Source organism: Larimichthys crocea, chromosome XVIII (genome assembly GCF_000972845.2).
Source record: "Larimichthys crocea isolate SSNF chromosome XVIII, L_crocea_2.0, whole genome shotgun sequence".
NCBI lineage: Eukaryota > Metazoa > Chordata > Actinopteri > Sciaenidae > Larimichthys > Larimichthys crocea.
In genome coordinates, this window is record NC_040028.1 from 9,718,710 (window position 1) to 9,745,795 (window position 27,086).

At 39.2% G+C, this 27,086-nt stretch overlaps 1 protein-coding gene across 3 annotated transcripts in view; it reads right to left on the reverse strand.

Moving 5' to 3' along the window:
• Positions 1–265: 265 nt before the first annotated feature.
• LOC104923847 (dehydrogenase/reductase SDR family member on chromosome X) overlaps positions 266–27,086 on the reverse strand; it is a 48,138-nt gene continuing 21,317 nt past the window's right edge. For all 3 annotated transcript variants that reach the window (XM_010737036.3, XM_019268088.2, XM_019268087.2), the window contains 5 exons: positions 21,939–22,007; positions 12,045–12,146; positions 11,288–11,495; positions 10,083–10,290; positions 266–4,796 (listed from right to left, as the gene is read on the reverse strand). In XM_010737036.3, the coding sequence (XP_010735338.2) occupies positions 4,617–4,796; positions 10,083–10,290; positions 11,288–11,495; positions 12,045–12,146; positions 21,939–22,007 (767 nt within the window). In that variant the 3' untranslated portion in view covers positions 266–4,616. The remainder of the gene's footprint in view (positions 4,797–10,082; positions 10,291–11,287; positions 11,496–12,044; positions 12,147–21,938; positions 22,008–27,086) is intronic.

Consider the following 27,086-nt stretch of genomic DNA (forward strand, 5'->3'; position numbering starts at 1 on the left):
TGTAGTAGTAATTTAATAGTATACTAGTATCTAAAGGTTTTATTATTTGTTACTTTTATTTACTTTTAATTACTGTTATTTACGATAGGAAAGAGTCAATGCTAGTGACCTGATACTAAACGTGTATGTAAGTCTGTGACTTTCTCTGATGGATCTGAGAAAATCTCAAAAGTTCAGACTGTGCTCGAGGCTCGCCGTCTCCTGCCGCGTGTCATCAGTCTGACAGTTTCTCACTCACACGGTGTGTAAAGGACGGAGATCCAGAGTGGCACAATGATATGTTTATTGAGAAGCTTTGGATAATAGAAAAGGTGGTGGCTGCTGCTGGAATGTCACAACCATTGACAAAAAACATGAACTCCCTTATCTAGACACACACGCAGACACACGCACGCACACATACACGCACACACACCTCAACCACTCCCACCACTTCAAAGAGAGAAAAATCTTACGGCAATGCACAGGACAGGACGGTAAATCACAGTTTCTACAAGCTCGTTTCTACATGTAAAATTCACAGTTACACATACAGGAGGGAGATTTTTCTTCATAGGCACGGCAAAAGCAATAAGATGATGAAAATTCAAAATTCAAAATAAAACATTTTACACATTTTCGTAAATCCTTTAAGGGGCCCAGATGGACTGAATGTTTACACTGGACTTGAGGTGGGAACATCCTCAATTTGCAGCCCTGCAGGGACTCGAGTGAAAGGTGGCACTGAAAATGGTCTAAGGGGATATGCATGTGTTTCCTCTTAACTCGACTAGTACCAGAGTAAGGACTCGGTTCATCTGGTTAACCCCCCCGTTATACATCTTTATATTATCTCTCTTTCTATACATATACACATTTAGGATTTGCAGAACTTGGGACTGAAACATTTAATATAAATGTAATCCCAGGTCAGAGAGAAGAATGGCTATTAGGACATTGTCAGTCTACATACAGCTCCACTGGTCAATGTCCAGTGGTGACAACGTTTTGAAATAATCATTATACAAGTAAATCACATACAGACAATATCACAGACAGTTACTTGAGCTGTTTTTGCTCTTTTTCTATATTTGCAATTCAAGTTCAGACGTTCACTCCGTTGTCCTGTCTGTGTAGAATGCTTCAGGAGAACGCTAAATATATAACAGGGTAATTCATTGATAATTTAGCAGCCCTCCTCTGCACACTGACACTCCAAGACGGACTCCCACACTTCTCCACACCTTGTCTTTGGAAAACCTTGTGCTCAGATAGGAAAAGTCAGTCAGTCTCGTTCTCCCTCTCTCTCTTAATACATGGACTGTAGCAGCTGGACTGTAAAAAACACGCTCTCTCTTTGACGGGATGTAGCCCGCACTGTAGCTTTGTACTCTTGAAATGAGCGCTGCGGAGTGGTAAGCTGGTGTTTTCATTTGTGTGAAGGGAAGCGAGCGCATTTGTCTAAAACAGGTCGGTTTGTTTGTTATTCTTTTATTTAGTCACTACTTTACAGTAGCCTCGGGGAACCACACAATCAAACAAGGAAGCACTGAGGCGTTAAGTTTGTTTCCAAGCAGTGTGACAACAAGGAGTAGATGAAAAGATCTCAGAGTCAGGATTATTTCTGGCATTTCAATTCCCACACATCTGCTCTACCAGAAGACAAATGATTTTGCCTCCCTTGAATGAGTCCTGGATTGTGATAGTTTGCAAAATAAATGTTAATTAAAATCTGAATTTTTTAGACTGAATCCTCAACACACTGAACCCTGATTGGCTGACTGGAATCATTCAAATGAGGTAAATCTGCTGGTGGAGGTTTTCCAGTTCAAATATTGAAAACCTGCCTGATTGGACAGATTTCAGTAACTCTATAAGGGGGGCTGGTCAGAGTAAGCTGTGATGTGTATTCCTGGAGTTATGCCATGTTCATGTCACATCAGAGACATCATAACTGGCCAAGAAACACTGACCCCCCCTTTTTTTGTTACACGTCTGAGCCTCAAGATTCAACAATCCATTATGTGCCGATCGACTGTTCAACAAAGCATTAAGGCAACTCATAAATGTATGTGGTCATGTCATATTTACCAGGTACTTGTGTTAAGGTGATCGATCACTGGTCATAATATTACATGAATGAAAACCAACAACAGGTTGTAAATAATGGAAGCCAGGCGTGAACTCCACTATTTGCAGCATGGACATGTTGATCACAGGGCATCACAAATAAATGGAAGTTAAGTGGATGTATTTCAACATTAACCTGGTCCACTGTTTGCCTGGTGTCGATGTTAAGCGTCACACAGCTCATACCACACTTTGCTGGCTGGTTGATGACATTTCCAACTTTATGAGTTGACGAAGAGCTTCCGAACACACTATTAATTTTATTAACTTTTGTCCCATTTTGAGGAGAGGTGTGCGTTCGGCCTGACACTTTGTGGGCTGCATCCTACAGAGGATCCAGCCCATGAACTGTGACACATCTTCAAACTGCATCGTGGAAAATACTACCTTAAATTTAACCATTCAAAACAATGCACACTGACAAGGTCTTCTTTAAATGGTTTTATACACGTAGATGGTTTGAATTCCTGATGAGTAACTTGAGCTGGTATCTTTTCCAGTCATACACTTTCGTTCCTTATTCTGATGCCTGGCTCTGTGCGACTGCATTAGCTACCACAGTGATACTATTGCTTCACATACGGCAGATAATGAATGCTGGATGCTCTGTGGCAGTATTTAAAGCGGAGATACAGCCATGAGATGGCATACGGGGAAGGATTTTTAGCCAAAACTTTTAATTTCAGATAAAACTTTTCATCTTCACAGCTAAAATGGTTTATCACAGTGGAGATGGCATTATGGCGCAGTGTGTTGCATGTGTGTGTGTGCGTGTGTGCGTGTGTGTTTGTGTGTGTGTGTGTGTGTATTTTCCTGCATGAGTAAGAGACGCGTTTATTTGCTGTGTGCTTGTTTAGATAAGCCTGTGCCTGGATGTACTGCTTCCACTGTTTCTGAATGCGTGTGTGCGTGGCAGCTCGGCAGATGGAGTTTGATTCTCACCACTGGGAAATCTCAATCCCACAATGCACTGGGAGCCGCGCCAAATGAGGAAGCGGTAGCAGCAGCAATGAGGAACCAATCACAGCTTGATTACTTAGGGAAAAAAAAGTGCATTCGCTCTATCTCTTTCTCTCTCTCTCTCTTTTCCTGTTGCTGTCCATCATTGTGCTATCCTTCGACATGAATTGGGTCCAGTTAATTCTTAACTCATGACAACACACACACACATACACACACACACACACACACACACGTATCACAGATGCAGTAAAACCGATTAACACAGATCAGAAAGGAAAACAGGGCCAGAGTGAAGTGGCAGTGGGTTCCCCATCCCTTTCCTTTTTGTTTCAGAGCAGACAAATAGGAGCGTCTGGAAATCCTGGAAATCTGCTAAAAAAAATTCCCCAGAACAAAACTGGATGTCTTCTCAATCTCGAGCCTGTAGGGAGAACTGCTCCAATTTTAGGCCTGCGTTTACAGGGGATCACTTTCTTTTTTCATAGTCTTCCAAAATCCCCCCATTTTTTGTTGGATTGCTGAGTGGTGGAGAGAGAGAGAGAGAGAGAGAGAGAGAGAGAGAGAGAGAGAGAGAGGAAAGAGGAGTCGATAATGTCTTTCCAGCATCTTCATGAGAAGAGCAGGGGGAAAAAAAATACAAAGCTTATTATACACCTACCAGCAGGAAACATGAGGATTCAGTAGTAATTAGTATAATCATAAGAATGTACCAGTAATAATCAAAGTGCTCACAGTCAAAACGAGCGGGATGGCACGATAATCTGAGATATCGTTGTGATGTCTCAAAGCAAACTGATGACATCACATTGTCCTGCCACAGCAAGACGGGTTCAGATTTGAATAATCAGATCACTGTCGTGTCACGGTGCATGAATCTGTGTGTGTGTGTGTGTGTGTGTGTCTGTGCTAAGGCTTGACAAACTGATTTTGAAGCCAGTATACTAACCCAAGATTTGTCTTTTGAATTGAAGTATTTATATGTTCTAAAAGCATTTCAATGTTTGCTGAGATTTTTCCATCTTTAGAATGGAAACAGCATTTAGTTCACTAATGGACAATGAACTTCACCCAAAGCCAGACGAATGACATTAAGGCAGAGTGATGCAGGTGTCATTGCAGATTTTCGAAAGCGACACTGTGAAGCAACATCGGCGGTTAGCTACGATCGGGGAATAAACTTCTTCATGTCAGCAGTTATCTATGACAGAAAAATCATGTGTCGATACAACCATAGAATGTGGTCGTATATGTGCGTGTTTGCTCGTAGTGGAAAAACAAGCAAACAAAAAAAAACACGTCATCCATCCCCTGTAGCCCTTCTTTGGCGGGTCTGGAACAAAAAGGAGGTGTTTACTCTCCAAATAACCAATCACAGTCCAGCGGTGGATTGTGAGATTGTCAAACGTAAATCGATGCAAACACCTCTGCGTGAGGTATGGGCGGAGAAAAATTACTGAGAAAAGGGGAGGGTGGAGAAGGTGGCTGGTTGGCCCGAGTGTCTTTTCCTCGAGGTTTTGTCTAGTTAGCCAACTTTTAGTCCCGTGCTAATGCAGGTCAAGCAACCGCAGGCTGGTTTCCCAAAGGTTTAGCTGCAGCTGGGGGTCAAAGGTAGGTGGTGTTGTCATCTCCCTATGACCGTTGGCCCAGTAGCCTCCTCCACACTCCCCCTCTAGGTCCGGTGACAGAGCTGCGTACAGTACAGTGGCAGCACCCTCTGCAGGAGTCTGATGAAAACACAAACACACATATTTATATATATATAAACATATATAAATACATACACATCTAAATAAAACAAAAACAACTGCACACCAAAGATACATGAAAGGAATCAGAGTGACTGCAGGATGACAAGATCAACAACAAGTTTTCACTGCGGCAAATAAATGTGTGTGTGTGTGTGAATGCCGGAGGAGGGATGATGCCATTGTATGTTAGTGTCAGTGAAACAAAGGCTCAGTGTGTGTGTGTGTGTGTGTGTGTGTGTGTGTGTGCGTGCGTCTGCATGCATAAGTGTTAGTGCTGATGCATTTTAACAATGATCTCAGTGTCAGCTGTGAGACCAGGAGCAGGTTTCAGAGCAGAGAGAAGATCACATCCTGCGAGCATCAACAGTACGCTTGCATAGCTTTGTGTGTGCAACATTGTCTGTGTGTGTGTGTGTGTGTGTCGTACTACTCCGCAATATTTCCAAACATGAATTTTAATTGTTCTTCTGAATGAATTAGAATTTTGCTTGCAGGGATACATTTTTAGTACGGACAACAATGCACGAAAACCGCTTGTGCTTTATTATTCATGCTGCGGTCTGTAGTTTGAAGGTTTGTTCACACATGGAGGTTTTTTGCGCTTTCTTGAACACCTTTTCTGACAAGAAAATATCACAAAAACAACTCCAAAGGCAACTCAGTTCGCTGCTCATTACGTCTGATTGCTTATGACTTTTGAGTTCCAAAAATAACCGTCTGACCTTTGCCCAAGTAATTGTGTAGTTGGCTGTTTTTCTTGATTAAAATTAAAATGTCTGGTTCACAGAAGGGTTATTAATCTTATTTAATATCTTAATAGCACAGTTTAGAGCTTACAGTTCTGATCATGTGGTATCATAGACGTCCCCTTATCTTCGTTTTGTTCCCCCCACTGAGATGTATTAATCCATTTTAACCCAATGTTATGGCTGACGCTAACACTCCTAACCTTAACCTTTTGTGTAGTGTTTATGCGTGTTTCTTTTTTCTTGATTGGTTCCCTCCCGTTCATTAGGCATGACCTGGTCAAGCCCTTCAATCCACAGGATGCAATTTGAGGAACTAAATTAAAAGTGTGGATAGTCTGACAATCATGGCGGCTCGGTCTCTCAGCTTATTGATATGCTTTCTGTGATAAATAGTTAATTAATTATTGAATTAATTTGTAAAATGAGGTACTTGTTAACTACCCATAGACAAGGCCACTTACAGTTAAAATACTGATTAAACACATGCAGAATTTCTTTGTTTAAAATCATTATGTTTAGGGGTGTTGTTCTGTTTCAGTAAAAGTTAAATAGTGAGATTTTCTGTCCCTCTTTGGTGTTGTTTATGAATTTAGGACTCTTATCTTCATGACTACTGTTTTAGTTATATTTATTTCTTTGGTTTGAGCAGGATCCACTCGCCATTTTTCCCCTTGTAGCACCTCACTCTGTTCTTTATGGTATTAATCCAAGCTACATCAAGTTTTATGTTGCCTCTTTTTCCCTGAACAAGCTGGGCTGTCAGAGGATCTCCCCATTTCTGGAGCTACATAAAACAAAACATTTAAGCCTAACTTTGTTAGGAGGCTACATCAGAATGTTTGATGTACTTTTAAATTCTGTTTCATCTATTCAGGTGATCTGGGAAATTACATGTATAGGCTGGATTATCAGATATGCTACTGCTAAGAACAGTGAGAGATGTTGTAAGAAAAGATACTTTGATGGCTGAACTAGAACAGCATATCAATTCAAAACTAAAGAAAATAGTACTACTCAATGGGGAGGACTAGCAAACTATACTGTATGAAGAAGCATGATTCATATATAATTTTGTATGAGCTGTATTTAAGACATGTTCAGTGAAATGTCAGATGGCCCTGTCCTTGCTGTCGACTTTTTTTTATGACTACATGTGTGTAATTGTAAATACAGTTGAAGGAAACGCTTCTGAGACAGAATATTTGGAAAGAGGTGTCTCAGAGACAGAGATCATGGTTACAATTAAGATCCTGTCTTCTGGTAAAGCGCCAGGAGTGGACAGTTGCTGAGTGAATTAATGTTTTCAAGATGTACTGATCCGCGTCCTCATTTTACTACAGAATGATATTATTATCAATCAGCTGCACAGTACGGGTTCTGCTGTGATTTCTCTATTTCCAAATCCAGGCAAAAACCATTTGCAGATGAATAATTTTCATCCAGTAAAGCTTTCAAAATAATGATTATCAAGTGCTTGCAATACATCTTCAAAGATTGTTTTCATCTTTAATTCATACGGATCAAGTGGGTTTCATCACTGGCAGCCTCACAACAAGTAACATGGAGAGACTTTTTTATATAATGTTGAGAGCAGCGTCAATTCAGAATCCATCTATACAAAGAATATTTTACCTGGCTGCATGTGGTACCTCCCGAAACATAACAGAAATATTAGTAACCCCTTAATTCTCCATTCATGTGACAGCTTAAACTTCATAGACGACTTTCTAAATTATTTCTGGCTTATCTTTGTCTCCGTCCAATTTGAGAAAACCCATGATTTACAGCTGGAGGGAAACAGTTTTTAATAAAAAATTTAGCTGCAGAAAAATATAACTAAATTGCGTGAATTGCTTTCTGATTGCAATATTAATAAATTAAATGATCTGGAAATGCAGCAATTTTTTAAAAAAAGGCCAATAACATCATGAGTGATGCAATGCAATGTTTTTCAGTGGAGCAGAGTTATTCATTAGAAACTGAGAAAACTATTTTGTATGGACCCAAAGAACTGGTTTAAAGATGATCTGGACTGGCCACTCATTTCAGCACACCTGTTACTCTGTCATATCTGACTTTACTGCTTTGATTACTGAAGACACTGTATGTTTTTTTTTTAACAATGTTCACTAAGTGCAAGGACAACTTCCCCCAAATATTGATTGCGTCGTGCTGCCAAAAGATCCTGCTGGTTTCATCGAGGTTTTAGGAGCATCACAACTCTGAGTGCCTCGTTTCTCTCTAGGACAAAATGCTGCAGGTGAACAAACCACATCCAGATAAAATAAAAGATTTTCATTAAGAGAAAGTAATATTAGACTGCACCATTGTCATCTAGGTTAACATTATTTTATTCAATTGTATTGTCATTTGTTTATTCAGATTTTCTTAATTTATTCATTTAATTTTTCATTTTTTATCGTTCATATGTTTTTTTGATCCTCACCTGTCACACTTGTCTTTTAGAACAACCTTAGGAGAACACCATATTGCATTTCACTATATATATATTTATCTTATTTATTATTATTATTATGTGTATGTGTATGTTATGTATATTAAAGCCAATATTATAAACGTAAAGAGCACAGCCTGCATATATGTACATATATGAAGTCAATTCTCTTATCTTTATATTTATTTATTTATTTATTTATTTATTTATTTATTATTTTGTGTTAATGATATTCATGATAATCCTTGTACCGGTAAGTATTGTTGTTAACGTTACCAATACGGTTAAATAATCCATTGTAAATTGTTGGCATTGTTGCCATTTGCTTGGCCGTGGCCTGTAATGCAATGATTTCCCCTTTCTACCAACACAAGACACAAGTACATCGCACATAGTATGATTTCAGTAAGCTTTAGTTTCTAGTTAGAGATTTTATTATACATTTCTTCTCTACCTGTTTAATTGTCTTTAAGTTATTGGTTTTGTGATTTAGGATTAATAAAGTACTCTCTCTGTTTTTTGTTTTTCTCTCTACCTTCCATTCTTTTGCTCTGCATGCACCTTAATGCTACAGTATGGCTTGAGATGAAATGGTGTTGCAACAGGCGTGAATCACAGTTCTTGTGTATGGGTGTGTGCACGTTAATGATTACATGCACGTGTCTGTGTGATTAATGTGTTTGTGTATGTGGGGCAGAACCATCCGAAAGGTTGTGCTCGGAGGCAAAGGCCTGTGACAGTGGCAGTTTTGGGCTCAAACACGCACATGTCTCCTTCCATTAAATCCTGGAGACATTAACAGCAGCCTGAGGCCAGCGCTTTAAGATACGCAAGAAATGTTTTAAAATATAACACAGTGAACAGGCTGCCTTGATTTTTAGCAGCACTTCTATTTTCAGTGATGTGGATAGGTTGTGTGGGGTATGCGTGTGCGCATGCATGACTGTCTGTCTTGTAGAATAAAATCCTGAACAATGCCTGCACTCAGGTTTGTTGTTTCAGGTCAGTGAGAGTTTCTTAAAGAAAATTTTAACAATGTGGCAGCAGCTTTTTTTCTGGATAGGACACCAGTTAGACTGCAAAGATGTTGTTTTTTAAAATCTCTAACATAGTGGCTAGTGTGACTGTTAGTAGGAAAAACATGATTATCAACATTTACAGGAAACTTTCCTAGAAAGATTTTAACTCGACTTAATGAGGAGGAAGCAGCTTGGTTCAGTTGTAAAGTTGATGTGATTTTTTGGTTTGCAAATCATTAACAAACCTTGAGAAACACATGCAAGTCTTCAATGTTACCCAGGAATTTACATCCCAACCAAACAAGGGACAGAATGGACTGCAGTTTGGGGATCGAGCAAAAATTTTAAGTAATCCTTTTTTTTCCTCGCTATTTGCTTCTGTAAACCTACTTGTTGCCTGTAAAAACAGGCGGATAGAGAGGAACTTGTCATATTGACTGGCATTTACAGTTGCCAATAGTATTGAGTATCATCAGCGAGACCTGAGATGAATGTAACAGCCCTCAAATTCACTCCTAGACTGTCCAAAACAGGAATCCATCCACTCCAGGAGCTTCATAAGCGAGAAAGCATTTAACTGGATGTAAACTTGGCACATGCCCCTGAATGCAGGATGGCTCATCAACAACTTTTTATGAGTACTCTTAAATTAAGTAAAGAATACCCCAAAATACCTAACTACCTACCTTTTCCCCCACCGATGGGCCAGATAGTGGTGGATAGGTGACATATAGTAGCTTAAACATCAACATATTAAACATCAATTTCGACTTCACAGGGACTATAAAATGTTTCTGTAACCATAAAGTAATTGAATTAAAAGTACACATCACTCAGTGATAAGTAATCCACGTCACCTATATTTGATTTATATAATACATCTTATAGGAGTTTTCTACATAGTGTAGTGTGGAACGCTGGAAAAAATATCTGCTTACACAAAAGTGTTAAGTCAAACAAAAATGTTTGGGAAATGTTCAATCTAAAGCTTGCAGGAAGACATTAATCAAAGCAGATTAAAGTTAGGACAGTTATTTACCCGGAAAAGCAGGCGAGCAATGGCTCTCTGTGCCAGGTAGAGTGGCATCCACATGTGGCGATAGAGACCAGTATCCACCATGCCAGGATCCACAGCACATGAACTCAGTGGGAAACCTCCATGCTGCAGCTCCTGATGAAGGTGGGAACTAAATAACAACTGGGCCAGCTTACTGTGGCAATAAGCAGCATGAGCTGAATATGACTGACTGAAAAGAGAGAAGACAAGAAACACTGTCAGGCTTTTACATGAAAAATAAATGAATGTAAATGAATGAAAGAATGTGTCCCTGGTGAAATATGACAAGGACAGTTCAGTGTTCTTCAGTTATTTCTAATCAACTGTTGCCTCAGTAGATAGTACACAGTACATTTTTCAAGTAAGAAAAACTTCTCCTGCTGAACAAGGACAAATTCTTTACAGTGGAAACTTAACAAGACCTCTCTGAATACTCTGGCTCAATGGGCATATGTAGCAAACAGTGTCATTGATGTTCCACGTCTCAAACCAGGTCGAGAAGAACATCATTCAACTGCAGAGCCACAATTGACAAAGACGTGCAGCTGAGGACTTGCAGTTACAGTCCAGCTTGTGCAATATCTCTGCAATAAAACACACTAACGATACTGACACATCCACAGGTCTGAACTGCTGCTGCTGATGCAGTAGATCTGCTTTCTGATACGGCAACGTTTGTAATTTAGATGTAAAATCTGTAAAAGTGAAAAGCATGTGCAGCATTTATCAGACAATGAGTTAATAAACTGCATAGAAGACAGACAAATTCCTTCATGTGTATGCTTCTACTACCTTATAACATGTTGTGAAAGCCCATCTCTAAGGTAAAGTAACCACACAGTGAAGATATTAAGGCTGCTAATGCTTGAGGACAGCAGTGCTGCTAGCTGGAATGAGACTGAGCCAACTGGCGCCAACAGTTGCTCACCTAATGCCAACAGAAAATCAGTGCAGTGCATCAAGTGCAGGCGAGTGTGACAAGAAGGGCTTTAAATGTCCTTCAAAAAACAAAAAACAACACAGTTAAGGGATAATTCGTGTTGTCTGTGTGTTTGTAGTTTGTTTACTTCCTGTCCGACCATTACTTTGTTCAGTAAAGTGTTTCAGCTTCTAAGAATGATTCAAAAGATATTACAAAAATAAGATCTCAGGTCAAATGAGCTGTGTGTGTGTGTGTGTGTGCCTACCAACTATTTAGGTCATTTAGTCTGATCTCGCCAACTCGATGGGCAGAGGAGGAGACGCTGACTACACGGGAAAAGGAACCATATTTCCCAGAATCCTTCAGTATGTCCAGGAGAAGCCAGGTCAACAGGAAGTGGCCTAGGTAGTTCACGCCAAAGTGCCGCTCATATCCATCCTCAGTCCGGCCCTCAGGAACAAGCATGACACCCGCTTGACACACACACACAAATACATTTCAGTGTTTGAACTGTGAATTTATTCCAAACCAGGTGCTCGAGACACTGAATAAACATTTTGACAATACACTCATCTCCTGATTCGACTGGATCATGATAGACAAGTGTTGTGATTCGACAATTACCGTGGTTCAATATTACGATTTCTTCTTCTTTTTTTTTGCTTGTTTGACACTAGACCATGGAAAAGGTTGAATATGTTTTTATATCATCAGTCATATTTCAAAGATCAAATTAAAATGACATTAAAATATAAAAAAATATATAGAAGTTGTAAATAAAATAAATCGTGTCATTTATTGGTTAATAATGTTCCTTATATCCTCTACTATAAGGGTCTAATTACTTTTCAGTGAGCTGAATCTCATGCTTTAAATCCATTTAAATCCAGTCAAGTGACAGCATATACATTATACTGCTGTGCAGAAGATTTCTGCTTTTCTCACTGAATACTAGACAGACTTCTCTACATAAACACCACCGAGCCCACATGTGGCAGGAAGAAGACATCTCCATCACTCACCATTATTGACCAGAATGTTTAGTGGCAGGTTTCGCTCCTTGAAGCTCTGGACAAATTGACGGACAGATTGCAAAGAGGCTAGGTCCAGTTTTGTAAACTCCACTGAAATAGACACACACACATGTACGCACACACACACACACACACACACACACACACACACACACACACACACACACACACACACACACACAGACAGCCATTGTAAACGGATTATTTCTGCAAGCAGTAAGACATCAAAGAGTGTATTAATCATCTCTTACAGCAGGCTCGCTGGGTTCTTACACAACAATAGTGGCAGCGCTACGCTTCTGTAGCTCCAGTACATTATATCAAACCTCATACAGTACTTCTTCTGGAGCTTAACACACTGTTATATCAGGTCTAATGTATTACAAGACACAGGTAAGAGAGAAATGCCCAGGAGCTGCTATGATTAGAGCATGACACTAACTCAGTGTGCTTAAGTTTAAGTGTGTGCAAGCAGAGAAATGACTTGGGATGGGGATGCTTAACACTTAAGCATACTTAAAAACTGTGACACGCAGGACATTTACTTAACACAGAGTGTTAAACTCCTTACTGTAATATCTGCAGAGATGTAAGACAACAATCCAAAGAGACTTCCCTTAAACTATCTAATGTCACATCATTTGAGTTGAGTTCTCAGTGAGTTTTTCTACTCTAGCACTATCATGATATTGATAATGAAAACTAATATTCAATGGCTGTCTGTCTCATGTGAGTTCTCATGCGGACCTCAGTGGCTGCACTGGATTCACATCATGACTTTCATCGATTAGAAATGAAATGTAGGTCAAGTTGAAGCAAGCCAATAATTCAACAATAACAGTGTGGTAATGGCAGAGAGTTCACAACCCAGCTCGGCTGAAGACAGAGTGATTTGCATTTCGAGCAATCTAAAAAGGCACGTTTGGAAATCATTTAAAAAGGAGAACGGAGAGAGCTGTGGCTGCTTGATCAGAAGTAGTGTAAGTTTAAATGTACAGCACGTAACTGGACAAATCAACTAGGCCGAATAAATACATGACCAGCTGCAACACAGAAGCAAAGGCAGCTGAAAAAGAGACATTCACTTTAAATACAAAGACAGCATAACTATGTTACATCTCTCACTGCATTGGTGTCCTCGTCTGGGCATAATGTGCAAACATAAATATTCAGATAGTTTGGATGTACGTGTTCATTTTTGCCCAATTTTAACAAGCTGAGTGCTTGATGTTACATAGAAGAGCTCTGCCACAAATTTATTTGTGCTATGCTACTTTCTAGGTAAGTTGGTTTCAGTTCAGAAACAACAGACCTTTTTCAAAGCAGCCATTTTGACATGAAATAGTCGGGCCAACGCAGATGTGATACTAATGATCAAGGCTCCATTCCATTTAGTGTAGCAGAGCCTTTTCAGTGAGCCAACATGCACCGCAGCAGCACCCTGACTCTGTTTGACGTTAATGAAACAGAACCTTCGTTAGTATCATTGGTGTGTTCACCCTACTATTCCATGTCAAAATGGGGCCACACAAAATAAATGACATAATAAATAAGTAAGTAGTAAAGTTTTCAGATGCTCTGAGTGGGGAATAGACCCATTATTTTACAAGACGGTTACAATATATAATCTAGCAGTTCAACCTCATGCCTGGTTGGTTTAAACAACACAAACTCTGGAACTTACTTAAAAATTATCAGGTTTAGAGCAGACTTTAGCTATTTTCTGGACAGCTCTGAAGCTTTATGTTTGGACTTTGTTTGGCTTTATCTGCTCGTCTCTTTCTGTCTTCTCAATTTATTTACTGTTGCAACAAATACAAGTGAAGATCTCTCTTCTCCCACTAGGCTCTCCCCCCCTGGAATGACCTTCCCAGTCCACGGGAGTGGCTCTCCCAATCTTAAACAGTAAATTGAAATTTCATCTCTTCCAGAAAGGCTTTAAATTGTATCTCCACCCTACATTCCCCCTGCACGCATGCTGCCAGCTTCCATTTAATTTCCTACAAGTTTCTCTAGGGGAATAACACATTATAGGAATGCAAAACTGTAATGTCCTTTTTGCAACATTTGTTTTTATATCTGTAAAATGTTAACACTAAGTGGCTTTGGTTTGAACCAAACCACAAAAAACAAAAAACAAAACATAAAAGTAATAGAAATGCATTTAAAAAATACACAAATATATGAATGTAAAACATATATTTCCCGAATAATGTTCCCTTGTACCATATTACATAGAATCATAATACACAGTGGTGGTGGTGGTGTTATTTTCCTCTCTAACATTCTCTGGATGAGAAGGTGACAGGGGTAATAGTCTACATCACAGCATCAGAGAGAGCAGTGAGCCTGGGATCAACAGTAACAAAGTAAACAGTGAGTGAATGCAAAATGAGGAACCAGGAGGTCATCCATATTGACAAGTAAGCCTTGAGCTATCCCATTTACTTGTTTGGACCCTGCTTTTAATAGTATCGCCATGTTATAGACCTTAATCCAACCCAAACCCCATCTGAGTATGTAAATATCCGTGGGCTACAAATAACTTTTTAGTATTTGACAAATTCTTTCGGGATAAACAGCTGCTGTCAAAGTACACTGCTTTAATACAGAAAGAGGATAAACATCAAGAAAATAACATATAGTTCCTCCCTATAACTCCGGTACGCCTGTATAGGGTCAAATATAATAAAAAAAGAAGAGGACTGAGAGAGGAGCAGCCGGAAGGAAAGTTGATGGTGCTGATAGAGAGAAAAGACGCTGTGACAAATGAGAGTGCAGACGTCCCAGATGAAGCTCTGATAGCAACCTTATCTCCAAGCCATGCCACTCACCTCCTGCTGAGTGTGTGTTTTGTGTGTGTGTCCTGTCTGTCACTTCTCTCCTGTCCTCTTGAGCTGGCTCCCTTGCGGCCAGGTCTTTTCAGATAGACCGGTCATATCTAGAAAGCACACTGGGAGTGAAATGCCATCGATCGGGCATGGTCCGGCTGTTGCCAGGCCTCAATTAAGACCCCAGGATTCTCTATAAAGCTCAGCTTCCTCGACTCAATGGCCAAACACACACTGACTGTGTTATTGTTACAGAGGAATTATTTGAATCGAACGACAGGAACTGCCTTTGGAGACACACACATGCTGTTTAGGACTCATTGGATCCATTCATAGTCCTGTTTCTAATTTATCTTTATCATCAAATTATGGAATCTCTGTTTAATGTAATATCAGCGTGGGTTTGAGGCGTTTAAATGGTTTAATAAAAAAGGGAAAGGTAAAATAATTGATGGCATGCCACTGTTCAGATTATATTTCAGCCAGGGCATCTGGCTTCTTTCGCTCTCCACATGGACTGTTGGAACCAAAGCCCACTCAAACATCAATACTACTCAAACTACTAACAGAAACCCGGACATTTCCGATGCCAAAATGTTGTTCCCTCGCCTTCAGATTCTGCATTCATATGCAGATATCTGAGATTACAACTGGAATAAGAGTTCAGACACTGAAACATTGAACTGAAACATTTTTAAGGCTTTTTTTTAAAACAGCTAGGCTTCAGCATGCAACACTAAGAGTGAAAATCTTACTCTTACATAGTCTTCTGAACTTTTCTGAACTTGTCGGTCTGACAAATACAAGCACAGTCTGGATCCTGAACAGCAGGTAATTAATATGTAAGTCGGCTAATGTCCATGTCTCAAACTCACAACTCAGTACAAGAGTTCAATTTCTGCCCTTCACACTGTAGCACTTTCTTCTGCTCTAGTTTGTGCTTCCTGGCAAATAGCTTAAAAAAAAGTAATACAATTAAAAAAAAAAAGATGAGCGAGGACTGTCTGCTTCTCTGTAATTAATCCCCTCTTTCCACCTGGAACCATTCATAGTCCCACTTGTAATTTATCAGTCTGACAACCCACTTAACAACTAAAATCATCACACACTTTAATGTTCTGCAAATAAATTGCATTTTAAAGAGGGAAGAAGTAACTAACAAACAATACAACTGAAGGGTGCATTTTTTTTTACTTATTCTTGTAAATAAATAAATAAGACGTTGTTGTGTTTTATTACAAATGAACAAAACTAAATGTGTTCATTAGTTCAGATGAGACAAAATTTCACTAACTTTAACTTTACTAAAGTTAAGTCGAGGAACAGTTTTCCAAGTTGATTATTTAAACTAAATATCACAACTGGAACAATTTCTGAACACATTGGCTATCATCTGATGACTTCCAGCGTAGCCAGCGCATGTCCGGAAAATGGGTAACGGGTATTCGGAGCTTCCTCTGCAGTCCTTTTAGCAACTTGATTCGTAAGAATGACGATAGCCAGTGGGTCTTGAGATTATATTTCAGCCAGTGCAAACAAAGAAAGTCCGCTCAAAAGCCAATTCTACTCAACTAACAGAAACCAAAACATTTCTGATGTCAAAACGTTGGTCCCCTGCCTTCAGATTCTGCATCCATATGCAGATATCTGAGATTACAGCTAGAACAAGAGTTCAGACACTGAACTGAAACATCTTGTGCCACTTTTTCCAGCGTGCAGGCTTCAGCATGCAACAGTAAAAGTGAAAATCTCACTCTCACACACTCCTCTGCACTTCCAACACAGTCACCCTGACAAATACAAGCACAGTCTGGATCCTGAACAGCAGGTAATTAATATGTAAGTCGCCTAATGTCGATGTCTCAAATTCACAACACAGTACAAGAGTTGAATATCTGCCCTTCATGCTGTAGAGCTTTCTTCTGCTCTAGTTTGTGTTTCTTTGAAAATTACTTAGAAAAGCAATACCATTTTTGAATGAGTGAGGCCTGCCTGCTTCTCGTACCATTAATCCCCTCTATCCACCTGGCTTTACCATGCATCTTGTGTCCTGATTTTGACTACAGTAAATATGATTAACCTGGATTACACCTAAATCTGATATTAAAATGCATCACTGGTAAACGCATCAAATTTCTCTTCTCTTGCTTTACTCACATCCTTCATAAAACTGACAGTAAAACACCTTGACTTGATTTATTTTCGCCAAATGCTTCACAGTCAGCGGTCTCATTGGACTGTTTGGACTGGAAATACAAGGTCTTCCTGTGGTCTAATATGACCGACCATCTTGGGATGTGTTCGAATGATCAGTTTTAGTAATTTTTGCTACAATATAACGCAGTAAAAGATGATCACTGAGTCATAAATTCTCCTGAATCTTAAGTCACATGTAATTTCCTTGGATCATATCCTGCTACAGCTTCTCATCCCTCTCTACTACACAGTCTAAATACAAAAATATGAATGAACTGTCCTGTCTGAAACCACCTCTCATGAGATGACAAGGAAAAGTATAAATAGTTCTACTTTGAGCGGTCTGATAAACAGCACAGTGATATCCAAGGATATTATGTCTGGGCTTTGTGCCAATGTTAGCTCCTTTACAGACATTTTTATTTACCTGATGTGCCCCAGTCAACACCAGCTTGTAGTGTTAAAGGGATGATGCGCTCCCAAGTCAAGACAGCTGTAAATCTACAGTAAATCTGCCTAAGGCTATCTTACACACTCAAATAATAAACACTCACATATTTATCGTGTATAGCCTACACACATACACACAATCACTCTGAAATAAACACAAAGGTCTGTCTTCTATAAACTTTCAACTTGGAAGTGGCTGGTTCAATTACGTTTATGACTGAACTAAAAATAATGTTAATTGTAGGGAAAGAGCTTAGGTAAAATAACAGCAGTTTTTCTAGGTGGGGAGCAGCTGGGTTACCTAAGCGAGAGAAAAATGAATGTGTGTTAAGCAGACAAACACCACACACACACACACACACACACACACACACACACACAGGTTCCCTTGTTTCACACTGTTAATCTAGGCCTATGGTTTGAGGCACAAAGTGTTACTTTCAAGTGCACCGTGACTAAAGTTAGTGGACAGACAGCGATGCCTGTGGCAAAAATACAGAAATACCCTGTATCTGCATGTGTGTGTGTGTGTGTGTGTGTGTGTGTGTGCATATGTAGAACATGAAGTAAAAAGCTTTAAGCCTCATTGACCAAAGCCCACTTGCAGTCTAAAGTCATCAGCATATTTCCTCAGGATTGTATTTAAGGTTTTCCAGGGATAGTACTTTGTTACACGAGGCAATACTACTACTACTAATAATAATAATAATACATACAATACATAACAACAAGACAAAAACCTACAATACACTGTGATAACAAATGGGACCAAACACACGTTTATATAGAAATACACATACACACATACAGTATAACCAAACAACATACTAATACTCAAAACAAAACGACCTCACATGATAACATGAATACATGTAATATTCCTGCTGTATGGTGACTGTCTTCTTTGACATGACTGAAGTCAAGCACAACAAACTGAAACTAAATCAAACATTACATTAAATATGTTATAATGTTTTAGCTACCAGGACATTCCAATCGAAAACAATGCAATCAAATTGATTGTTTTGTGCACATGAATAGACAGATGGTTTCATTATTAGATTCCTGTGCAGTAACACTGGACAATCAATCAAATTTTATTTTCAAATACGACTTTGGCTTTCAAAGATTATGAAAACAAGACAAAGATAAAAAGATTACTTGTTATAATTTTATTTTGCACATTTTGGTTGATTTTTTTGTCATGAATCTATCGCAGTGTGTGTTCGCCAAGGCCAAACTCACTCTCTGCCAGACTGTGGCATGTTTAGCTCAGCTTGAGCCAAGAAGACGGAAAGGTTAAACAAATTCAGCCGTTAAGACAGGAAGATATCACAGGGCACGTGCGTGTGTGCACAAGTCCACATGCACACACGCTTAGGTTGGGAGAGCAGGCAGGAACAGTTGTTACGCACTGAGCCAATCCCAAAACCTCATACAAATAAGTGAGAAGAGACCCTAAACATCTGACAGCTTACAGCTCATGTATCAGCTCCCTACATAATGTGCCTAGAGCTGTTTTTTATTCTTATTTTTATTTCATTAAATGCAAAATGTTTCCAAAGTCAGCTACAACAGCTAATTCTCTACAACAGAGGTGGCAAGTTTGAATTACCATGATTAGCCACAATACTGAACACAATGTCCTCTAGTATCCAAAGTGCCTCCACTCCACCTTTTATATTCTACCACATACTTTGTAGTGAAATTAGATTCTCTCTCATTGGTGACACCTTGAAATCCCCTAAAGGACCTCAACAATTGTCCACAGGTCCCAAATTTGAGAACTACCTCTGCAGCCCACATGTATATTAAGAGCTGTCTCCTATTTCTCACAACAGACAAATGTGCAAACAGTAGGAAGGATGCCAAAGGGCGTTTGGAGAGAGATGTTTAAAGCTCCTGCCTCACATACTAATGAGAATCCATTACCGTCTCATTCAAACACATACTCACACCAACACATTCTCATTCAGCGCACAAGCATCTGGCGACAGACACCCCCCTTGTCCCCTATGCCTCAGTGCCTGCCAATTACAAAAGAAGTAATCAATTCCACCACGGCCCCGTCCAGGGAAATCGACTTCAATGACACCAGCTACATGGCCGCTGTCTCTGTACCTGACAGCCACTTACACACAAGCAGGGACCCGGCCAGCCGGCTCTCTGCTGCTCTCCACTGCAAGGCCAAAACAAAGCTTGCTTCCCAATAGGCAGCAATTCATTCACAGTAGCATACACAACCTGTAGCCGGCTCTACCAATGAGAAGCTATGAAGCGCTGACCTGTACAGTTACAGCCGGTTTGGTGTTACCTGATGATCAGCGTGTATTCAATAAGACGATGTATTAACTCTTCAGGAGTGAATTCAAGCTTAAAAGGAGATATGCTCATCTTCACCTTTTTAATGACCGATAATGAATTAACATTTTTTAAAAAGTGTTTTTATTGTACACTATGTTCACACAAGGAAATTAAATTAGCTGTAATCACCAGGTAGAAGGTCAGATTTCCCTCTAATTCTGCAAAGCAAAACCTGAAGGTTGAGATAATGGACCTTCCTTCCTCTCGACATTTGACTCATTTTCAATTATAAGAGAAGGAAATTGTATATTTAAAAGAGGAGGAAGTCACCAAAAGCAAATGATGGCAAAAATAAACAGTAAGAAATGTTTTTTGAACAAGTAATGGGCACAGGATGTTTATTATTCTGTTCTGACGCTATGAACACGGCATATTTGCACAGAACTGAAATTTAGTTTAACAACCATTTCATATGCTTGTTATTTGCTTTGAGTTGTAATGTGGTTATTTTTGTTCAAGCACATTTAAATTGAATTCATTTTTTTTCTGCAGAGCCTGCACCTCCTGTATTGGCAAGGGTTCATTTTTTTGTACTGACTGATGATGTCGGTAAAGCAACTTAGCTGAGGAAATATCTGTGTTTATTACATCACTTAATCAACTCGACAGCCGAACAGTCACAGATCAGAGAAGCCTGATCAATTTTGTTTGTTGTTTTAAGCCCCCCAATGTTTTTCAAATGTTTTCAGATGTCAAAGTTTTTCAGATTTCAAACACCATCTGGCTACATGGCATATTGACAGTTCTGAACAAACTACTCTATTAGGCCAGGTATATCCATTACCCTTTGCTTTCAATTCTGACAGTCTGGGTCATTTCTCATTGCTAAAATGGACGCATGGAAGATAAGACAACTTGCTGAAATACCTCCTGTCAGGCCAAACACAGCAATGAGTGTTAAGTAAAATAAAGTCTATTGGGGATGAGGGCTAATAGTCACAAGTTTGCTTCAAGCACGATGGATCTCAACAAAATGTTTTAAAGAGAATGGCAGATGGCTGAGTGGAGGAGGAAGCTTTTAATTGAGAGAGCCATTTCAAGTTTTCAGATATCACTCAACAGATGTCACGCTCCATTCCTACATATAGATTCAACATGGTCTGTGTGTATCCTGAGCATGTAATCTACATACTTGATGTAATATGCAGTTGTTGTACATTTTGTTTCCCCGAGCACAGAATAGGGTTTTTGCTGTCTTTCGTCTTTAATTCAGCGCATGGTATTGAAACTGTTTTTGAACAAAAATGGTGCTTGAAAGCCTGATTTGCATTGCAATCCTGTGTCTGCACGGGTAGCAATCCCTTGCTCCACTAGTGCAGCATAGTAGTAAACAGTAGCACTGCATCAGAGGACATCTGCCGGAAGTTGAGCGTGTCTTTCTTCTAATAATTAGAATATTTCTGTACATAGTGAAGTGAAGATGACTCAAATTTAGTCTGTCTTTAAATCACAATAAATAAATAACTACTGGTTCTCACATCCCGTGAGGTAAACAGCTACTGACAAGCCTTGCAGTCTGGTAAAGATTCAAGGCTGTTATAACTTATGTGGCTTTTTAGTCATGAGACGACGGTGGAATTTATGGCGCTGTGAAGGTCAGCCGAATCAATTTCTCAACATGGGAGTTACAAAGAACACTGTAAGCTTTAGTCAGTAGAGTAATAAATCTCTTTTCTGGTATCATTCGTCTCCTCCCATCTCCATCACCTATCCTGCACCACCATTTTCCCTCCATCTCGTCTTTCTTTTATTCTCTTATATTTGCCCATTTGTCATGGTCTCCTCCCTCCCTTCCATGTCCCCCCTCATCTTCTTATAGCCGTCTCTGCTGTATCTTCCTCTTCCTCAAGATTCACCAACAACACGCCTGGCATTGTAAAGCCAGCATGGAAGCTCTGTGTGTGTCTGTATGAGTGAGTGCAAGTGTGCATGGGCCTAGAAAGGACTGCAAACTTATCTTCGAACACTGACATATAAAAAAATCTACACACGTGTACATGTGTAAGTGTGTGTGTGTTCTCAGAAATATCTGTAAGGTTACCTTTGGCCTCCTTGTACTCCTCACAGATCCTTCTGACGGCTGCCTGACCCTCCTGCTCATTTCTCCCACCTGAAAGAGAACACACACACACACACACACACACAGATTAATAAAACGTCTAACAAATCCTTAAAGGCTTTTAATAAAATATCACTGATTTAACACTCATTCTCATTTTTCTTGCATTTGTTCATCTTGTGACTGGGACTTCAAGGGAAGGTTCTTGAGTACTTGATACAACCATTTAACCTCTGAGCACACTACAACTCTGATTTCAAAGACTGTGCAGGACACGAAAAACGTTTGCTACTAAACCAAATACAAAGTAGAACTAAGGATTTTCACTCTAGTAGTAAAGTAAGATAAAGTGCACTGACTTCATAAATGGTGTAATGTATTAATAAAAATTTTACAACACCTAATGCGAGTGTGTTTTTTGAAATAAGAAGGCCAGTGTAAACAATGCGTCAGTGCTCCAAAAACAACAAATCTGTCAGATTTTTTTAATCAAACTTATTATTCAAAGGTTGAAATTTGATTTTTGTTCAAGATCAGAGGTCCGGAACGATTAGTGAAAAAAAGAAAAAAACATTTAATAACCGGTTACATTTACACTTGAGAAAAACAAGACACCTTCTGTATCTGCAATTTAGGAACTGATGGTGAATTCTACGGTACATTAATGCGTGAACTCAGAAACGACGACGCGGTTTCTCTTGGCAGCATTTACCTTCGCCATGAAACCGATAATGACAACAGTTGATCTGGGGAAATGGTCCCTGTGTGTTAGGGCTAGGCCTGAATATTCGATTGTGGGTAGAAATTCGTTTTTTAGTTTGGGATTAAGGTATTTGCACACACACTGTCTATTACTGAAAATCGATGCACACACATACGCTGCAGCAGCTTTCTCATACGGGGACTGATCTACGGGCTTATTGTGCAGACATGGCTGCTCTGTTGACTTTCTTTGGTTTAAGTCTTTCTTTCTCTCATGTGCGATTGTAAATAGACCATATGGGAGGCAGAGAGCGAGAGGAGATTGTCCACTAGTTAATAGATCGTGGATGGCCTTGGTCTTTTAGATAACAGATAAAAAAATAAAATGAACAAGTCATGTTCAGCACCCATCATGTTGTTAAAAAACATTAGACTCCATAGCGTATTGTATTCATAACACAGGGTATGGGCTGCGTCTGGACTGGCTTGCCGTTTGGTCCGGATGTGGACTGAGGTCCTGTTTTAAATGTTTTTTAACACGCTCAGGTGCCCTCGTGAAAAATAGTAATTGACTCCATGACTCTAGGACAGTCTTTCTGTTTACAGAGTGTGTCTGCATACAAATGAACCTGCCGCTTAGAAAAAGAAAATATTTGGAAACAGGAGGCGAAAACACGAGAGACAAATGAAGGAGAAGAAGCGTGTCTAATAATTGAAGGTCATGACCTTGAAATTTACTGACTCTTGTTTTCAAAAGCACCATTCAATGGGCACAACAAACACTGTATAATAATATATAACTTTAACTCTCACCGCCTACACATCAGTTCAGACTATCAGTCGATTAAGTCAATCAATAAAACATTGATTGACATGAACTGGTTCCCACTTCTCAAATGTGCTGCTTTGCTGCATATTTTACATACACACTGTATAAATACACCCACATTCAAACACTCTTTTTACCCTAACTCATGCACACAAACAGCCTACATGCACAATCTCATTTCCTCTCTGCACACACACACACACACACACACACACACACACACACACACACACACACACACACACACACACACTCTAATCTTGGATTATCACGCAGGCTTTTTTCAAGGACACAGCATCATTTACCCTGATGCACTGCGGTTCAGGCTGCGCTGAAGGATGCGCCTCTTCTGGGTGATGTGTCACAGGGGTCACACACAAACAGGACAATGAGCACAGCGATCTCACAAATATTCCATTTTCTTGGACAAACAGTTGCTCTCCAACAGGCGCCTCTGCTCATGGACCAGCAGTGGCAGAGGACGCTGCATATCAAAGCTCTAAATTAAAATAACCACTGATTAAAAATATGCCCCGAGGCATTAATTTGCCTACTAAATATTTTGAGCTTGGGGATAAATGTAACCTAATTACCTCACTTAAATAATCCTGCTGCAGTTGAATAAATGGACAAACTGAATGTGATGCAGAGTAAGAAAGTCCTAATGTACAAGGCGTACTTAAACCTGTAATAAGATCAATATTGATCTCACATCTCTTCTCCATACAATTTGTCTTGTTAATGTAACCTGGACATTTAGCATATTTTAGACTCGGTTACATGTTGGAGTTATTTCTTGACAAGCCATAGTTTAAACATGATATTGGTATTGATGTTCTCATCTCATGATTGTACGGACAATAGAATATGTTTCCCGATAGGTTAAACTATTTCTTTAACTGTACTAATAAGAACTTACAAGACAAATTAGTAATTAAGTGGAAGCACTACGATTATAAAGGCTGTAGCATTTTGAAACACTGTATGGTTTATTTTTAATTAGGCTCATCTTTATGATCCTTAATGTAAAGCAACACATCATAAATACAGTGGCATACAATGAAAACAAAGTAGTTTTTACTGTGATCATCTGTAGCTGAAATGGATGTTTTTTTACTGCAGTACTATTTTTAAAGACATGCACCCGGACAGTAAGCAAAACACAAGATATTGATGTATAATTAAGAGCTTATGGTGTGAGTAAAATAACAGCAGGGGAGAAAGCTGCATGAATCACAAATGTGATAGAAATGAAAGTTTGTGTCAAAAATCAGGACACATAAAGAACAGCCTGGCACAAGAATACCTTCCAACAATCCTGGCTTTCAATCAGATCTGTTTGAGAACATGATTTTTAAAATGCTGTGGTTCATTTTGCCTAGAGGAAGGCTCTACGATCGATGCCTAATCAATCAGTGTATGGACAGGCTGTGCAGATTATCAGTATGCAACTTGAGATTGGTTGTCAGATTTGGTAGAGCAGACTGATGGCTTTAGATGTAAAATGCAGTATTTTCTTCAAACAGATGTTTGGCAAAGAGTTATCCTCTAGTGTGCTGTGAGGTGTATCTGCGAGTTATACATTTTCAGATTAATGCTATATTGATATATTGATATATACACAGGTGCTCATGAATGATATTTTGGTAGTTCCAGTTTTTTATTAAATGGTGGGGGTTTCATGTATATATTATTGTGGGTGCTTTGCGTGCCCTGCTGCTATTCTTGCTGTGAGAGATTTTAAGACAACCTGACTTATTTATATAAATATATGTGCACATTTCCTGAGGTAGATCTGGTAAATCTGTACTTCTTAGTTAATGGGACAGGAAACATTCATCACAGCAGTGTGACTGACGGTTAACTGATCATCAAGTCTCATGTAACAAATTTGGCCTCAAGACACTTTTTTCTTCTGCAAACACAATAATGTAGATTTTCAGAGGATAAATGTGATTTCCTTTGTGAGTCCAATTTATCAATCCCACATATCACAATGTGGTACACAAATCCAGTGCCAACCTCCTACATTTCATGGGTTTATGAAATGTAGGAGGTTTGCACTGGAGACAAGAAATCTGTAAATACTGATTTCTATAGGATACACGAGTTACAAACTGACTTGTGTGGAAATTATGCCAGACTAATGCACTGTTACGTTCGTCCACAAGGACTGCTGTGTGCATGTTTGTCCAAAGAACTCTGTGATACATATACTCACATAATGCCTTTTTTAATTTACTTTCTGTGTATAATATATTGTTTAGCTGCAAAGATATTTTGCAACTGCAACATAAACCTATTAAAGTTTTATCATCTTATCTTGAAAACACTCCAAAGGCATCATTTCGATTCAAAATCTACTCAGAAACACCTCAAGTGCAATTGCACACGCGTTAATATCCAACTCTCCTCACGCAAGCAATATTCTTCCACTCCACCTGAAATATGCATCCACTCTATTACCGGAGAGGGATCCACTTTACTATAAATTTTCTCACTTCATAAATTATCTCAACAGGTTGGGATATCACTAGCGTGTCCTGCGGGATCCACTTCAATACACACGGGATTTTCTGGGACCACGACAGATACTTAACTGAGTTCTTCGTGTATTGATTTTGTGTGTGTTGTCATACGTAGCGCGCAAGTCTCATCTATGTTCCGCTCAAACCGTCTCCAAGGATACTCCGACATTGACTTTGCAGTATACGCAGTGAATGAATAAAGCAGGGTTTTCTTCAAAGTTTTGAAGCTTGTGAACTGAATGAAAAAATGCAGCCAAGGGCATGAAAACACATTGCTGGTCTGTGCACAGGTGTTTAGATTCTGCAGTGGAAGTGAGCTTTCATTGAAAACAAACAAAATATACCAATCTTTTATATGACCAGTTTTTTTAATGGCTCCCTGTCAATATTCATTACTGTCACCTCAAATGTTTCCTCCTCATCTTCCTCCCCGCTTGCTGTGTTAATGTAGACAGTCAAGCAGCTGTGATGTTAAGAAATATAAAGTATAATTAGCAGACTATGTTGGTAAATACGCTGTTCAGTAATTTGTGCATTTTCCCTTGGCTTTACTTCTGGGCCATTTTGTATCTTAAAAGCTTCGATCACGACATAAAAGAGATCCAATCATGGTATGGTCAAAATGTCCTTGTCTAGAGCAAATTTGCCATTTCACACTGAAACAAAAAGCCTTTAATTTGGGAAAAATTAGAGAATAGTTCAGACTTTATAAAGAACAGTACACATGCAGCACTGATTAACATTTGGCAGTGGGTATTTTCTAACAGATTTTCTTATTATCGCCTTATCTACGACTTATTCAAACAATTAACAGATTGATCATTTAGTGTAACAAGTGTTAGAACATAGTGTTTTTCTAAAGTGCAAAGTGATGTCATCAAAAAGCTTATTATACCCGACTTATACTTCAAAACTTAGCCAGTTTACTCTTAAATAAGACAAAGAAAAGCAGCAAATCTTCACATTTGATTTGAGAAGCTGCAACTAAAAAATTCTGTGAACTGAGAAGTTCTGAATCTGAAGGTGAATAATGGACTTTTAGTCTTTTATGCTTGCACAAATCATGTAGTT